The sequence below is a fragment of the Cajanus cajan genome, chromosome 9 (assembly GCF_000230855.2).
Source record: "Cajanus cajan strain Asha chromosome 9, NIPB_CcT2T_4, whole genome shotgun sequence".
Taxonomy (NCBI): Eukaryota; Viridiplantae; Streptophyta; class Magnoliopsida; order Fabales; family Fabaceae; genus Cajanus; species Cajanus cajan.
The window spans coordinates 55,262,546-55,280,319 of NC_138525.1; the positions used below are offsets into that span (position 1 = coordinate 55,262,546).

The 17,774-nt window shown below is 38.4% G+C and overlaps 1 protein-coding gene across 1 annotated transcript; it reads right to left on the reverse strand.

Moving 5' to 3' along the window:
- Positions 1 to 323: 323 nt before the first annotated feature.
- Positions 324 to 17,401, reverse strand: LOC109804788 (E3 ubiquitin-protein ligase UPL1). Its single transcript, XM_020366646.3, has 17 exons — positions 17,239 to 17,401; positions 16,862 to 16,986; positions 14,067 to 14,162; positions 13,777 to 13,980; positions 7,087 to 13,630; positions 5,857 to 6,920; positions 5,482 to 5,781; positions 5,197 to 5,401; positions 4,675 to 4,940; positions 4,289 to 4,572; positions 2,848 to 3,949; positions 2,620 to 2,766; positions 2,440 to 2,520; positions 2,133 to 2,358; positions 1,861 to 2,000; positions 706 to 812; positions 324 to 600 (listed from the first exon to the last, which is right to left on the reverse strand). The coding sequence occupies exons 2-17, from the start codon at positions 16,955 to 16,957 to the stop codon at positions 498 to 500; spliced, it is 10,965 nt and encodes a 3,654-aa protein (XP_020222235.2). The 5' UTR covers positions 16,958 to 16,986; positions 17,239 to 17,401; the 3' UTR covers positions 324 to 497.
- Positions 17,402 to 17,774: the final 373 nt, after the last annotated feature.

Below are 17,774 nucleotides of genomic sequence, written 5' to 3' on the forward strand. Positions count from 1 at the left end.
AAATTTACCTATTTCTTTTTACTAGCAAAGACAACTTTTTTTCTTCTTTTTTGCTTGATTTTATTGTTTAATTCATTTTTCTTATTTCCTTTTCTTCACCAAAAGTATAAACAAGACTAAAATTTGACTATCAAACTTAGTTTCCCACTAATGTGAAATATCTTCGCCTCAAAACATTACAAAGTTACTACTTGAGCTAATAACGGTGAACTAAGATATTCACAACGAAAATGACCAGGTACGAAGTTTATTCATTGTTGCATAGAAGTTATATTTGCAAGTAATCAGCTGAATAAGCAGGAAATCATTGCAGGGCAAAACGGTTAATTGAAAAACTGCCAACGGCATTTCCCATTGCAAATATACGACTGTACACATATTAACATGATATGAACTTAAAAACTTAAACCCCCTGTACCACTCAATTCTATTTTAAAATACTCCTAACCTAAAAATGTAATACAAAGTATTTTATCCCCCCTCCCCACTGAAACTTGTCAACCAAATCCAAAACCCTCACTTCCTTCGTGAATTGCCAGCAGTAACCTCTCTTCTAAATGTTGTTTAGATGGATACTCGGGCAAATCTAACTGATTGAAACTGCATGAAGAAAATTCAGTTTTTATTATTTCAAATCACTTGACTATAATAATGATCCGTCAAAATAACATTATGGGGAATTTCTATGGGGCTTAAGAGACATACCATGTATGAGCAGAAGGTAAGTGATCAGGACTTCCATATGCTTTGTGTATTTGAAACTTCTGGGAGCCTGAAATTCCTTGAAGAGCGCTAAAGCCTTCCAAAGGCACCTGAAACATAAGTGGCAAAAATCAGACACCCATATTGCATTATAAAAGTTTTGACGCCTTCAAGTTTGCAAAAAATAAGGTGCCAACATCATAAAAACATAATATAATTACCCAATACATAAAATCATTAAAATTAAAGGAAGAGTTTTAATATATCAATTTATTTTATACTCAATAGAATTTATAAAAAATGAAACAGAACAGACATGAAAACCAGTCTAGATATTTTGTATTTAAATGAAGGCGCAAAAAGCTCAATTTGTGGGTTTCATTAAGAAAAAATTATGAGCTTCTTCAGCGGTTCAGCCAGTCCTAGTAGACCCACCAACAGAGCAGAAAGAAAAGAGACACTGGATGCACAATCACAGACGAAAAACTCTCATGCCAAAGAACGGAGATGCCCCATTGTATAACAGAGAAATTAGTTCAAAAGAGCAGGGAACAAATGGGAGAGGTGGTTTGGGACAAGATCTACAAGTTAGAAGGGATTTTGAATGGGTTGTTTTTAGAGAAGGCTTCAAGGGTTTACAGTAAAGAGGGATCTAGGGCAAATATAAAAGCAAACAACAAAATGAGTCTTTTGGCTTTCAGATCATTCACACCAAGAGCCCAGATCCCACAATAGTCAAAACTAGAAAAATCCACGATCCATCGAGTATGATAAGCTATTTCAATCTGATCCTACAAACTCTCGAACCCACCCAGAATCCAGCAGCCCGGAGAGGCTTCCACAACGTGACTGTGCAATTCTATGATCTTAATCACAATTTAGCAACATTACTTAGATCTTTGTATGTATTCAGGAGATAAACCAAGTCTTATATCAATCCATATCGCAGATCACTCAAATTACAGCTATCACAAAAATATCTGCTGCTGCAGCTCTCAATCATGTGAGACTCACTATTGACTAAAATGCTTCAGAAACAAATTGAAAACATGAATGGGTATAACTCTACATGGAATATGTTCAAACACTCGAAAAACAACCGGAAAATTAGTAGCTAATAAAAGATTAATATGTTCAAAGCTCTGGATAGCAATATACCTTCGATGTGCCTGTCACAAACTGCAATAGACGAGCCTTGTCTTCTTTGCTGAAACCTTGAACAACCTCCCAAAACCATTGGATAACAGGCGATGCAGCACTGTATCCAGAATATTCTGTATTTGCTCTTAAGTCATCCACTGAAATAAAATAATTAACAGTTAAAATTTTCCATTCCATGCAATTTAGATACCAGTAAAGATAACATGTGGAGAGAGAAAATAAAAATAAATCACATTCATTAAAGCAATATAAAGCAATGAAAGCCTCACAATCAATATCAGGAAGTCCACTGATCAATAATTCCAGTTCTTTGTCATTGAATATTGATATCAACTCCCTGGGAATCAATTCATTGAACCCTTCCAAGAAAGAATTTATCTGAGGTCGAATAGCAGTTGTCAACCGATGCTCAGCAACCAAGTCAACATATTGATGCTTATTCTCCTCAGTAACTTTGATGTTCCGACCACCAGGAATCAACTCGTAATCAGTCACCTAGATATTTCCATCATGATTAGACTATAATAATACATAATCTAATAATCCATTTCAAAGATTTAAGAGCACAGTCAATACTTCTGTTCGTTCATATAAGATCAATTTTTCCTCATCTGCGTCAATGCTAAAAGTAAGATCCAGAACATCACTGATATCATTCTGCAATCACACCAGAAACACAAATAAACATCACAATTTAAGCAATAAACAAAATATGATAAGAATACAGAGGGGAAGAAACTACATAAATGCACTTGCCTCAAGCATCCATTTCAAATTTTTGAAATAATCAGGATCAATGGCTTCAATATCATGATATGTAACTTTGACCCCAAGAATGTGCTTGTAGAATGACCGAGTAAAATGGACATCCAAGAGTTGACCATCAAATAATGCTTTACCAACCTGGATAAGATAGAAAGGATGTCAAAAAAAGAATCACACGAGACCGACTAAAAAATTCAACACAGTTTAAAAGGGACTCACCACTCTACCAACAAACTTGAAATAAGACAAATGTTCTGTTTGATAAACAGAATTAGGGTTCGGCTGAAATGTTGATTCATTGCCCACTGTAGTAAAAAGAAGTGCTCCTTTATCAAAAATAACTCTGGATAACAATTGATACCATTCCCTAGTAAGCCCACCAGCATCAATACCCTCCTCCCCTTGGAAGTGAACAGTCAACCTTCCCTTCAAATCTTGAGTTGATCTCATGCGAAGCTGGTTATAAGAATCTTCTAAAACATATGCCCTTCTCACTGATATTCTCAAGGGGCTATGGTGATGGTCATGCTGATGCTTAATTTTTGATCGGAAATGGGCACGCTTGTTATCAAAATCAATAAATCTTGGAACCTTCAGCATGAGTGAGAAAGATTTCTCGAGCAAACCAGGGTTTTGCCTTATAAAGGCATTTAGTAGCTTCCTGTGCTTCTCTGAGAACCGGACAAAAGCCACATGTTTCTCATCTACTTTCACGGAAGTTCCAGATGCTTTCTGTGGAGTTGCAGATGTGCTGGCATATTCAACATCAGAAATAACAGGAATACTTGAGTCATGACTAGCACCAGGCTGAGCAGGATGCAATTTCTCACAAACCACAAAGAAAGATTCAATGTAGGGTAAGATATTTTGGGAGCCAGCTGGAAGTGGAGGCATGACACCAGACGGTTTAGACACAAATGTTCTAGAGGATGTCAAAAGCTCAGATGTAGACTCAGAGTAGGATTCTATCTTGCTTATGCAACAGCTCAGCTCATGCCACAAGGGCTCTAAAGCTGAATTGATTTCCCAAACCTCAGAAAGAGCAGCAGGTGTATCTCTATCATTATCTTTCTCAGTCAATAAGGTGACAAGGGAACTCAAGGCTTGCAAAACTCTCAAAATAGCAGCTCCATCACTTGAAGAAGTACTAAGTAAAGCTTTCATTGCTTCACTAAAGACACGTAACTCATCCATTGCAGATGAAGTCAACTTTTGAACTGCTTCTGCCAGCTCAGTAACAAAAAGCTCACAATGAGTTGGAGCAATGGCCACCAATTTCTTCATTACCTCCGCAACAAGAGTATATGCATTATCTGACAAACTGGGAGAAATGTATAAAATGTCAGACCAACTCCACATTTACTAAAACATTGTATCTACAACAATATAGCAAGACCAATCTGGTCTGATTGGTGATTAATATCAACTGTGGCATTACAAACAGGAAAAAAAAATATATATATATATATATGAACAAAACTGACGTAATTTAAAATTAGTTTGATGCTCCCGAGTCATGAGTTTAATTACCCCCACCCCACCCCTCTGCAAAATACAGAAGCCCCTAGTGATAGTGAATAGATCCACAAACTAGATATATTGACAACAGGTATATGCCTAACAAAAAAAATTGACAACAGGTATAAGCACACATGCATACCCTTCTTGAGCAAGCAGTGAGCACATGAGCCGGAGTTCTGCTTTTGGAAGATCACTCAATACTCCATGTGACTCGCATTCAACATTAATACCAGAGGACGTGGGTTTGGAGGAATCATCAGCTTTAGTAGATACATCATTGCCAGAAGGTAAAATATTAGAATTTGCATTCACATCTGCCTCCACAATAGAAATTTGTGGACCTGATGGGTTAGTAGATATCAGGGATTTGTTAGATGACTTGTTTCCAGCACTGTCTATGATCACATCCAGTAAATTCAGCAGCTGTATACAAAACAGTGAAACACAGATACAAAGTCAAACATCAGCACTGTCTGCATTCACATGAAAATAAAAACAAAAATGCCTATAAAACCAATGCATCACCTGCTCAAGATGGGCTATGCTCCTCAAATAAAGTGGTTGGTTCAAGAGACCTAAAAGCATTGCAATGGAGATGTACCCTTCATTACTTTCACTTATACTTACTTCATCTTCAACAACCATCACAGATTTTCCACGTGCATCATCTGGTTCTTTTATTGCAGGAAGAGGCAGCCTAAACTGAAGCAAAATTTTTGCCACGTACAGATGATTGCGAGCAAGATAAGTGAGAGTTTCAAGTATTCTACGGGACAGCAGCGGGGGAACTCCTATGTGATTAAACAATACAGAAGGTATTAATTCATTCACCATTTACAAAAAGTTCCCCAAATATTATAAATTGACACTCCAATATGAGAAAGCTTGTGAAATAAAAATAAGAAAATAAAACACATTTCAGACAGAAGTCTTAATTGAAGACTCACAATCATAAGCACCAACTAAAAAAATGCATTTATGTGACAATTAAAATAAAGATAATTGTTTATAATCACAACACAAAAAAGATTAATCAAGTACTCTTACCATCAAAAGATTGAGGACGTGAATACATTACATTGCTCTGACAACCATATAATCTATATGGAGGCTCAACTTTACTAAAATAGCTGATGGGCCTTTTTACATCAAGCATTAGCAAGTCCATCAGAATCTTCACCAGAAAGGTTCTTGTTTCACTATGGGCACAAAGATTTAAAAGCAGCCTCTGGAGTTGGCCTTTATAGAGTGGCTGAAAAAATGTAATAGACAAATTATAGACAATAAAGAATGACTCACATTGAAGGACTTCTTCCAATCACAAACCAATACCTGCACTACACGAAATAATCGAATCATGGCATGCAAAGCTTCTGTGTCAACTAAAGGTGCTCCATCAGCTTCAACAACCTTAGCTCCACTGGACCGGCGAGAAGCAATGGTCCCCACTGCTCCATCCAAACCAGTGCCAATACCATCACGCCTTGAAGGCTCCCCTCTACGACTTCTTGGATACATGCCAAAGAGGGTACGACTGTATCTGTGTGCAAACCTCTCCCTCAACATATTTGCCTCAGCAACAAGAGCAGGTGTAAGATTGGCAAGGATAGTATCTGGTGACGTTAACAGAACCTGAAAGGAAGAAAAACCTTACAATTACAAAGACAATCTCACTTTCATATAACAGTGGCAAACTCATAAACTTGCCTCTTCTCGTAAATCTGATGGAAAAGTTGCAATTATTGAGACTGTATCCATTTCTACAGGTTGACCTTCCAGCTCCTGAGACTGATGCAACCTCTGTGCTTGCTGCTGAGCTAGAACTTCAGCTCGAATATCAACCGGAAGAGCTGCAAGGAACTCTGGATCAATATCCCCAGTGTTTTGGGACTCAACATTTGATGGCTGAGCCGCTTGACCCTGCTGAGCTGAGAGAACTTCAGCACGCAGCTCCTCAGGAAGGGCATCAAGAAAAGCAGGATCAATTGCTCCTGATCCAGCATCACTGTTCACCTGCTGCTCTGCCGCTGGAACATCTTGATCTGCATCACGGCTTGAATTCTCTGAAACTTCAGTAACGCTATGAAGGGACACATCTCTTCCAACCACAGGAGACAAATGATTCAAAGGCACATTAGCTCTTCTTGAGCGTGCAGCCTGCAAATCACCTGCTGCTATCCTATCAGCAGAAACTTGCCTTTCTCCACCATCATCATGGCCATCGGCACTTCCAATCTCAACATCTAAGCTCCGAAGACTTTCACCAAAAGTAGCTCCACTACCACTACTCTCCTGGCTGACTGCTTCAACATCCCTCACAGCTCCGTCATTATGTTCAAATTGCATCTCAACTGCCTGAGAGTGAGTGCTTGAAACAATTGTTTGTGGAGGTCCAGTTCCTGCTGGTCTGACATCAGCATTGTTACTGTTATCAATTACTGAAGGTGTTACTGTCATAACTTCCAGAATAGCATTACTTTCAACAGGAACTTCTGGCCCGGCACCTCCTTCTGCATCTTGTGCTTGGGTGGTTCCAACATTGCCATCAGAGCCCATTTCTGCTATGTTCTGATTGGATGATTTTTCAGGGGTTGGCCGCCTTAATTGAGTGACAAGCAACTCCTCAAGGCCTTGTGGTACAACAACAGTATTAGGCCCACCACTTTGCTGGTTATTATCAGTCCACAAGTGCAAACGATGTCCATGACGTCCACTCCTCAGTGATCGAAATATATTATCCAAACCCACTGAATTGTTCTCCAATGAACTATCTGGAATATTTTAACAAGATACCAAAAGGAAAAGATGTCATTAAAAAGTCAAAATTTTCTATAAATTAAGTAGCAATTACTGCCTTAAAAAAATAGAAATTAACACATTAAGAAAAAAACTATCAATGGAATAGATTATCAACAACAAAAATTCAGAGAAACTAGCCTGATTGCCCTGTAGATGGGGGGAATGAAGAAGGTTCAACCAACAGTGGATGCCGCGAAGGCACAGCAGGATCACCAGTTCTGCCCAAAAGACTGTAAATAGATGTTGTCCGGCTCGGACGTCTGGATCCAAAAACTTCCACCGGCATAACATGAAAAGCTTCATTTGGAAAACTATTTTCTCTACCAAAAACCTCAATATGGTCAAAAACATTAATTCCATTAATTCCCTCCTCAAGTCGCAGTATAACACCATCTTCATCTTCCTCATCATCCTCATCCTCCATAACTTCATCGTCAAAATCCTCATCGTCAATCTCATGATCATCTTGATCTGTGTCAGGATGTGGCAAATGATGGACTTCTTCCAAATCATTGTGTTCCTCATCATCCTCCTCATCTTCATCTACATCCTCACCTTCATCTCCAGACATATCATCATCTTCATCATCATCTTCATCAAGATTTTCTTGGCCGTGAGGTTGGATTTCAAATGGTAGACCTACATTTTCCATTCCATTTTCAAGATCTCGTGCATCCTCAGAATTTTCATGCATGTAATCATCCACGTTAGCAGGAGCAAAGCCTCCATCAAGATCTTGATCATGTTCCATATCATCAGTAACAGCTTCAGACCCACCATAGGAACGAACTGCATAGGACCCAACATGGTCAACTTGAAGGGAATCATGATTGACTTGTGATGTCATTTCGATTGACTGTGACATGTCACCAATATTATTTGATCTTCCAGGTTGACTTAGAACAGGTTTTGCTGAATTATCACCCTTTCCTGTACTAGAATCAACAGAATGGACATGCTCCTTTGTTACCAACTCAAGAGCTTTAACAATAGCAGTAGCAACTTCAGATGAATCAGCATGGTCAAGGTCCAAAACTTGTAGGGTACGAGTGAATGATTTAACCAGACCAACATCTATAAAAGTGGTAGAAGCCTCAGCTGAGATGCATGAACCAGCAGGTGTACGTGCAGCCAAAACATCATTTAGTAGATCTACAAAAACCTGAATTTCATTGCCTGGTCGTGTGATGTCTTGACATGAATCAACAAATTCACTGATGATATAACTAATCTCACTAAAAACCCTCTTCCTTGCCTCTGTGGATCGAACACAAGCAGCCACCATAAACTGGTTGGCCCTGGTTGCTAGTTTCTGCCTCCAATCACCATCAACTTTCTTATCCTTTTTAGAGTTTCGCGAATGTGGAAGAAAATTATGAAGAATATGGTAGAATATCCCACCCATGCTTAAACCTGCAGGACTCTTTTGATAAGAACCCCTGATGCTGCTGATTTCAGCATCTCGTCGAAGTAGAACATGTACAGATGATGAATACATCAATAATATCTCTGTCAGAAGCTTTAGAATGAATACAATCTTTGCAAGTGATGCAGAAGCTTCCTGACTACTATTTTCATTGCCCTCAGACACAGTGGCAATAGCTTTCCCTTTTCCCTTAACCATGGAGACATCAATGTCCATGTCAGTTGATGATGGGGTGCCAGGAAGAACATTTGAGGCAATGTCATCTTTCAAGGGGGGAACAAAGGTACATATTGATTCAAGAAGAAGCTCTATTACATTAATAAAACTTTGAGTAGGTTTTCTATGACTTTTGGCACTCTTGGTATTTGAATCATGAATTTTGCCATTGCCATTGCCAGAAGGTGCTGGGTTTGTATTTCCCAAAACAACCTTCCCATCACTGTTCTGTACTCTGTCTTTCTCCGATGATTTATCCTTCTCCTTTTCTTTCTCCTTAGCTTTGTCTTTATCTCTATCTTTCAGCAAGACAATGTATGACCTCTCACCTACCATTTCAACTTGACACACAGATTGAGCGGCTTGCATAAAAATTGCTGGATCCCGAGAAATTACAGAAGCTAAATTTAAAAGGAAATTGTGAGGATTGACCCTTCCATTTGGATGCCGGTTAGATGCAACTACAAGACTGTGTTTTATCTCGGACTCCATTGCTTGCTGGAGTGTTTGTGGATCTTCAAGAACATGACGAACAATACTAGCAGCAACATTATCAAACCCAGAGAAGAGGCTGCTGGTTGGCAAAGAAAGAAGTAGACTTAAGCCACCAGCATCCAAAAAGGTAAGAGCTACAGAATGATTCCTAGTAAGATTGGAGCATAGTAGCAAAACAGCATGCATTGTGTCAGATGGAAGTTTATTCTTCATACAACTACAAGCAACCTCAACAAGTCTCTTCTGCTCATGTATATCTGCATACTTCATAGAGGCTCCAAATGCAGACTGCACCTTATTTTGCCTGTCTTCATCAATCGTAATTGATGTCTGCTGGTTATTCACAGCTTCCTTCTTCAACTGCTCTGCAATTTCAGAATTCATTTTTTGATCCACTTGCAATAATCTGTCTAATGCAAGGAAAGCAGCTGTGACCCATTTTGGTACCTGCTGCTTCTCCCGGCTATCAAGACTAGAATCCCACTGGTAGAGTAAATCTGAGGCAATTTTGATCAAACCACTCTTGGAAGCAGCTTCTCTAGCTACGGCATCCTCATTCAGAATTAAAGCAAGAACATGAAAAAGAGCAGCCAGCATGGCATAATTTCCAGTGCTGGAAACCAAACCACATTCTTTGATCCGTTCCACAATAAAGGAGACCACATTAGATCTATGTTGACCATCATTCTGAGAACACATCATCACAAGCAAGTCACGGACTGGAAAAGCAAGAGGTTCCTTCAGCAAAAGTTTTGCACAAGTAGATAACAACTCATCAATAGGAGGAAGTTGAACCATCTCTTCCTCAAGCTGCAGAGAATCGTCATTAGCAACAGCATCCTTAGCATCTGATTCAGAGTTTCCAAGGGACATGGCAAGTGCACGGGCAAGTTCATCGTCTTCTTGTGTCTCCTCTGGATGAGAGAACAACCACTCCATTGCCAACTCCACACTATTTGACCCAACTTGTCTCAAAGCTTCTTCTGCTCTAGACCTGGAAAAACCCATCTCAACAATGGTTGAAATAGTTGTTTCATTAGGAGGTGGCCCAGTAATGCGAGCACCACTACTGCCATTCACATTTTTTACTTCAACACCTGTATAGACATGCCTAATGATAGAAATAACAGTAGAAATAAATTCATGACTACAGTCAACAAACTGGAGATGAGTCCAAACAGGAAGTACAGTTTTCAATACTCTGGATTGCAGGACCTTCACAAAAGTCTCAGCATCCCTTGGGAAAGGTGTATCACCATTAGTAAGGGGCTGGGCAAGCAAATGCTTTGTGAATGATGATAATATGAAAGAGGAGGTCACAAGATGGTCCATCAATTTCCCATAACTAGCTAAAGAACCATAAATCCATGAATTATCTGTATCTTCCTTGGTATCTTGCTTCACATTTGCATCATCAGTATCCATGGGCGAGGCAGGGGCCCGATTAACAGTGAAGAGCAGTTGACTGGTCGCATCAAAGGTAGTTAATACAGTTTCAATAACTCCACGTCCATACAGGCAATTCAGCAGAATAGGATTGCATGAATCCGGTCTCTCCATTAGAATACTATCAATAAAATCAATCACTTTCCCAAAATAACGACATTTTGTTGATATAGATTCTTCTGTTCCCGAAAGATTTTCACGGCCACCATAATTCATGTGATCAAAAGCAATGGATGCAAATGTCGAAGCCACTGATTTTGAAGCAGGACTTACATTCACAACATCATCACGTCGACGCGTAGGTAGCAACATTACTTTTCCTAACTCTTGGAACAAATGGGTAATGTGAAAAGAAAGTGATCTGACCATGTCACAACAAGAGGTATAATATGATCTCCGCTTGTCAGATTCCTTATTAACAGTTGCAGAATTATCATCTGACCCAGGATGCGGTACCTGATTACCAGAACTTGACCGCCTGTTTGAAACTGAATTCAATCTATGTTGAGACCCAGTCGAACGGCCCAAATCTCGATACAGGTTTATCAGGTTAAAAAACTGAGATTCAATGCTCCATCCTGATGTTCTCCTTCTCAATAATGGATCAAGAAACTGCCTAAAAGAATTGAACCTTTGCTCTTCAGTTTCACTCGCATCCCCTTCTACATGTTGTGAATCAGAAGAACAAGCACCTTCTTCCTCAACATCGGGCTTTCTATTTTCAAGTAGAGCAATTTGCCACAGAACTTCACGGTGTACAAGTCCAATGTCTTCAAGAACATCCTTACTCCCATTTCCAAATTCTGTTAGCAATGCAGTCACCCAACGATTGTCTTTGGATGCAGCAAGAAATAGAAGGAACTCAACCAGGAAAAGTGAAGAAAAGATGCCACCATCAGTTGTCATCCTTGGATCCAACAACAAAGGTTCTGATGCTGCACTAAACCCGGCTAAAGCTTTCTTCAAGTGCTCTCTAAGAGAAGAACAGAATGCATGTGCCAGAGGAATGGAATGATGTTGAGCAAACCCCTTAAATACCATGGTGCTATGTAAAGCAATAGACATGCCATCTGAGGATTGTGCAATAGTAGGGCGTAACAACAACATCAATAAAGCTTCAATTCCTGATTTTTCCACAAATAACCGGCATGCCTCAGCATTTTCCATAGTCCTATGAACCAATACCATCAAATGAAAGACACATAGCTGAATAAACTGTTCATCACTTATCCCTTCTACATCTGAATATGATGTGCCCACAATGCAACAATTGCCTTCATTTTCTTTGTCTTCAGAATCTGTTTCCATAGCAGTGCCCTCAGCTTTTACAGAAGGTCCTGCAATATTTCCATCCCCAAAGGATGCAATCTTATGAATGATTTCAATGATAATATCAACACCAGTGCTTCTCAATGAAGATACATGACGTAGTAGTTCCTCCACAGCATTTGCCAAAGGAACAATAGCCTCGTTCATGGCTAAGACATACTTCTTGCTAGTGAAAATGTCAACAAGGAACCGTAGTGATGAAGATTCCCTAACAGCCTCTAACCCTTTGGCATTAAGACAAATGGCCCCAAGACCATTTGGAATGCATGTCAAAGCCTTTGATGAAGGAAGTATTTCAGACCCAACTGACAATAAAAACGCATCAGGAAGACCCATTTCATGCAGAGCAGAAAAACAGGTAGGATCTTTGTGGATTATTTCACTCATAACAGTAACTGCTGAATAATAAATGTCACCTCCAAACTTATCTACATTCTGAAAAATCAAGCTTAGAGTTGTAGGTAATGAAGTGTCCTGAGAATGTTGAGATCTAGTAGAGTTTGCAGGTGCATATGTTGCAGAACCAAGCGCCTTAAGGGACACCTTTATGAGCCTCTTCTGGGAGTACAATTGATCAGTACTGTGTTTTGTGCTTTCGCCAGTAAGCATCATGTTATCAGTTTCTCCAACCAAACCAATGACTCTGTGTACCTCTTTCTGTAATCTCTGAGCCAGAAGTTCAATGCCCCCCAATTCTTTAAACAGTGATACAGCTGAGCTGCTATAATCCATAAGCTTCTGAAGGGTTTTCACGGCAAAACAGACTAGATGAATATGTGTAGAATCAAAATCCTCCAGCAATGGCAAGAATGTAGGCACCATCCCAGAACCTCTAATATTATTTCCAGAAGTTGAGGTTGAAACCACATGGAGCAGATAGAACTGAAGAAGTGCTTCAACAAAGGCAAGGGACGATGGATCATTAGAACTCTTCAATGATAAAATAGCCCTCTGAAGCACATTCAGGAGTATCATGCGGTTCCCACCAGCAAAAGTTAAACTAGATCCACTGAGTATCCGTGCCCGATGATGGGATGATGTATATGCTGCTAATTGAGCTCCTAAAGCCAGCATTGCAAGTGTTCTGATAGATCCAGATATAATTTCTTCTGATCGTACAATTCTAATTAATTCATTTGTATATTCTGGTTCATTGGCAAAAAAGGCAGCAAGTTCATCCTGAGCATCACCAGACTGAACCAGAACAATAAAAGAAAGTAGGCAAATCCTGCTATAAAGCCTGCATATTCTAGGAGACCGAAAGGCACGGGCATATCTGATTCTAGTAAGCAATGAATATCTGAGCTCAGAAGGAATGCTATATTGCTCAATGCACTGTTTCATCAATGATAAATCATCTTCTTTACGCAGATGCAAATCTGGCATATGTATAACTGTTGAGCAGGGAGAAGCTGTGTCCCCACTATGTTCCTTGCTTTGGGCACTAGGACCATGCAATTCAAAATAAAGGGTAGTACCTATGCGGCAATTTGATTGGTCATGACCAATCTCTACATCAGAAGGAAATAAGCACAGAGCTTCATCTTGGGCTTTCTCATTTGCCATAACACAAGAGTACAGTCCCAGGCCCTCCTCCTTACTCCCCCAACCCTGTGCTAGGGATAAAAGATAGCTGTTCACTGAACCACAGCAAATCATCTTTGTACTGCCATGAAGCTTAGAGGGATTAATTTTTACAAGCGCCGAAAGAGTTTCTAATGTAGCAATAAGAATCTCAGGATCTGTTGATGCAAGTAAAAGCTTGAAATGCTGAAGAGAAACAGAAAATATCATAAATAAAAATTTCAAACATAAAATAAGAAACCACTTGACAATAATAAACAAGGGAAGGGATGAAGGATAATATATTACATTACAAGAAGACTTAGATAGGGTATAATTTATGTCCAACTAACCTCTAAGCCATCAAAGGAACTCTTGTTTGGGCAGTTCTCTAAAATTATTTGCATCACTCGTAATATTTGCAGAATTGCATGTTTTGGTAATGGACTGTCATCTTCTAAATTATCTAACAATGTCAGATCTTTTCTACACGACAAATAAGTCTTGAAGTATGTATCAAAATGAAGCAACAATGGTCTCCAGTGATGAAAATTCCCCTGACATGAAAGGAAGGTATAAAGCATTGGGAAAATAAAATAAATTACTCAATGCAGCAAAAATAGCAGGCCTAATATGGTAATACCTTGTTGTATTCCCACCGAAAGCCAGAAAGTGGTATGGCAATATCCTGTAACGGACACTGGATGATCTTCGCAATGAAGGCTTTGATCTTAGGAGGCTGAAACCAATCAATCACCAAAAATGACATTACATGATGTCAAGGAGAAATGAAAGAGAATGTGAATAGATATAATTGCACTGAAAAATACATATGGATCTAAGAATACATTATGAAATGAAGTTGAAGCAAATTTCCAAACATGTTTCACTTCATAAATTGCATGTGATAATCAATGTTGACTGAGGAATAACAGTATTAATCAAATTTTTAGACAAAGAAAATCATCACCTCCCTACATTAATTTTTCAAAAAAGAGTACATGCAAATGGAGCACCCATAATTTAAAGAGCCCAAGGAATTTGCCACTGAAATAATGCATACACAATAAGTACCAAAACCTAAAGCTGAACAAAAGCCAGAAGCTTCTACGTTTGCTTTCTAAGTAAGTGGATATGTTTGTACTTCTGTACTCTGTATACAAGAAATCAAACTCATGTAACCTACCAAAACCTAAGATTCACTGTACATAACATGAAATCTCCATATTAGAATCTGTGCTTTAGTGAGAAAATAAGAAGAAAAATGGGTGAAAATATAAGAATCTGAGAGAAAAGTAAAGCAGAGATTTTCCTCTGAAAGTTGTGTATTTAATATTCTGAATTAACCCGGTGTGAGCTCTTTTGGTCATAACTGTCGAACTACCTCCAAGTCAGTTTGTGTCCTAACAGAAGCTAACTAACTGAAATTATCAATATGATACCATACTAGAATATACGCTACAGTGATAAAAATGAAGAGAGTGCAAAAAAAGTAAGCTGAAAAATTAACAGCAAACTGGAGAGTTCTCTGAAAATTCTGAATAAACTCCATAGTTTGTGATCAGTTCCTACATTTATAACTGTCTAACTACCTCTAAGTCGGTTAGCAAGATCTCTGACAGAACCAATGACTGAGCTACATTACACTAGTGCACCTCTAGCAGTCTCAAGTACATGGTTTGTAAATAAACTAAACTAAAACAGAGAATGGCTAGAAAGTAATGACACAGCAGCATACTACTTGCAAGTATTTCGACTGACTCACTGACCACTGTTTATTCAATGTGCAATGCAAGTGCACTGCATGGGTTTTGAAACAAAAAGATGTTCATAAACATACAGAATAGAACTACAGCTAATCAATCATTAAAATATTCAATGTTCAAGAATTTGAGACACAACAACAATGCATCCAGGGGGCCTGAGATCTATTATATAAATTTAAGCATAACCCAACTTTTATGAGAAACAAATGTTCACATACTAATTAAACCAGCTCTAGTAGATGACTAATGAAATTAGCAATTAGCATAAACAAGTAGCAGTGTAATATACTCAAATTTTGGGGTAACATACTTGTAAAAACACCATTATCTATGCTGTATTTCTTTAGTCTAGTATCAAATACAACTTATAAAATTTAAAAAACCATAATAACTACTAACCATGCTTCGTTTGCCAATATTTTACATAAACATGTTTCAGAGGTATCATTATATACTGTATATTACAATAGTAGAAAATAATATCAAAATGAATTCAAAAAATCAAATACAGGACCCAAAATCAAAATAAGTACAAATGCAAATTGCTTATTCAAACTTTTCTAGTAAGTGGTAAATAGCTTTGGGACAACTCCCTATTCAGTTGATCTCAGACCAAACCGAAGTGGCTCATTTTGCCATTCAAACCCAGTAACCCACCAGCAAACAAAATATAAACTACAGAAATAGTAATGTAACAACGAATAAATTCTACATCCAAGATTAGTGACTTAAATGCATGTAGTATTATTTTTCCTGCCATTGTACTAATTTCAATAAAAAACTCACTAACTTGTCTTTCTATTTAAATAAATAAGCCATTTCCAGCTATAGATACAGTTTCCTTCGCAACAAAACAGCACTTCGAGATAAGCCACAAATTCCATCTAGTCATCAAACAAGGTTATCAACGAATAATGGCCTAGGGCAGTGGCCAAAAATCCGCCATAAACATAGGGTGAATGGCGTGTCAGCTTATGGCGAAAAAAATAATATATATATAACAAAAACAAAAATAAAAAACAGAGTTTTAGGATGCATGACTTTAATGTTGGGTGCTTACTACTTAACATTAATGCCACTTAGTACCTTTACGGCGGTGCCATAACAGTTATTTGATATCATTGTCATCAAAGCAAACAAAAGGACAGTTTTTTCCCTAAAAGCCGAAACAGTTACCTTACCCAAAAAAACACACTTCAAATCTAAAAAACCAACAGCGAATTTGGACTTTCGGCCAACAAAAACCATCCAAATGCCCAATGTGTATACCAACTTATTTCAATTACTAAATACCATCCAAACGCATGTTTATCTATTTTACCTCATACATAAAACCGTTCACGAGCATTTGCACTTCAAAAAGATCAAATTTTCAGGTTCTCGCTATCAAAAGAATGAAGCCAGTAGTAAAACACAATCCAACCAGAGCTAAACCACAGACATAAAAACCCTTGAAATAGCACTTCATATCGAGTTACAGAGCATGTTAATTGAATTCCCCATCATACATCAATATAAATGAATAAAGGAATAAGAATCTTAACGAGGGGTTAACCCCGTATACCCCATTAAACCCTATTCACAAACACAACGAAACGGTGCGTAATAGAAAAAAAAAAAAAAAAAAAAAGAGAGAGAGAGAGAGAGAGAGAGAGAGAGAAAAGCAACTCACAGGCTCAGAGTCGAGTTTAACGGAAGGACCAATGGCACCCTCGCTCGACAGAAGTTGGCGCAGCCTCGACGGCCAACTCGATCTTAGGGTTGTCATCTCACCTCAGCTACACACTGAACCACCACCTGAAATTTAGAAATAAAAAAAAAAAATCAATAAATAAATCACAATCACAATAAATAAATAAAAACAACAATAATCAGATTAACAAGCCCAAAAAACAGATTAGGTGGACACCAGCAATCCGCGATTAAACCAAAGCGATTCCGAAAGAACCAAAAAACGGTGCCGAATCAGCAATTGGCGTGAAAAACCAGATCAAGTTGTTAACGTAAAACAAACACCGTGTTGGGGTGAAGAGAGAGAGAGAAACAAACCTGCGAGATGAGAGAGAAAGGGGATGGGAGCATACACATCCGAAGTGCGATGAGAAGAGAGAGCGAAACGAAACCCCAGAGAGAGAGAGGGGGGGGGGGTTGGGAATCGCCTGTGTTGTGTCTGAGAAATAAGAAGAAAATTTATTTACTTTCTACACAAAAATTGTGACGAAAGTGTTATATAGAGTGAGGACTGAGGCAGAGTCGTTTCCTTGCTTCTACTGCTATATTTCATACACTGTTTGTCCCTTTTTACCCCTAGGTTTTTGTGGTATTCCAACGCGGGCGTTTCGTTTGTTTTCTCCCATACTGTGATTCTGCCATCACTATTTCTTTTTTCTTTTAATATATTATATACTATTAGTTTACGTGATAATCTTCTAAATTTTTCCCTCGTAAACTAATACTCATTAGAATAACCGATACTCATTAGAATAACTATTCAAGTTGGCATAATGGTAAAGGATTAGAGAAGTATGTATAAGATCTTTCAATTCGAATTATGACGATGTTATTATAATTTTGATAAATAAATA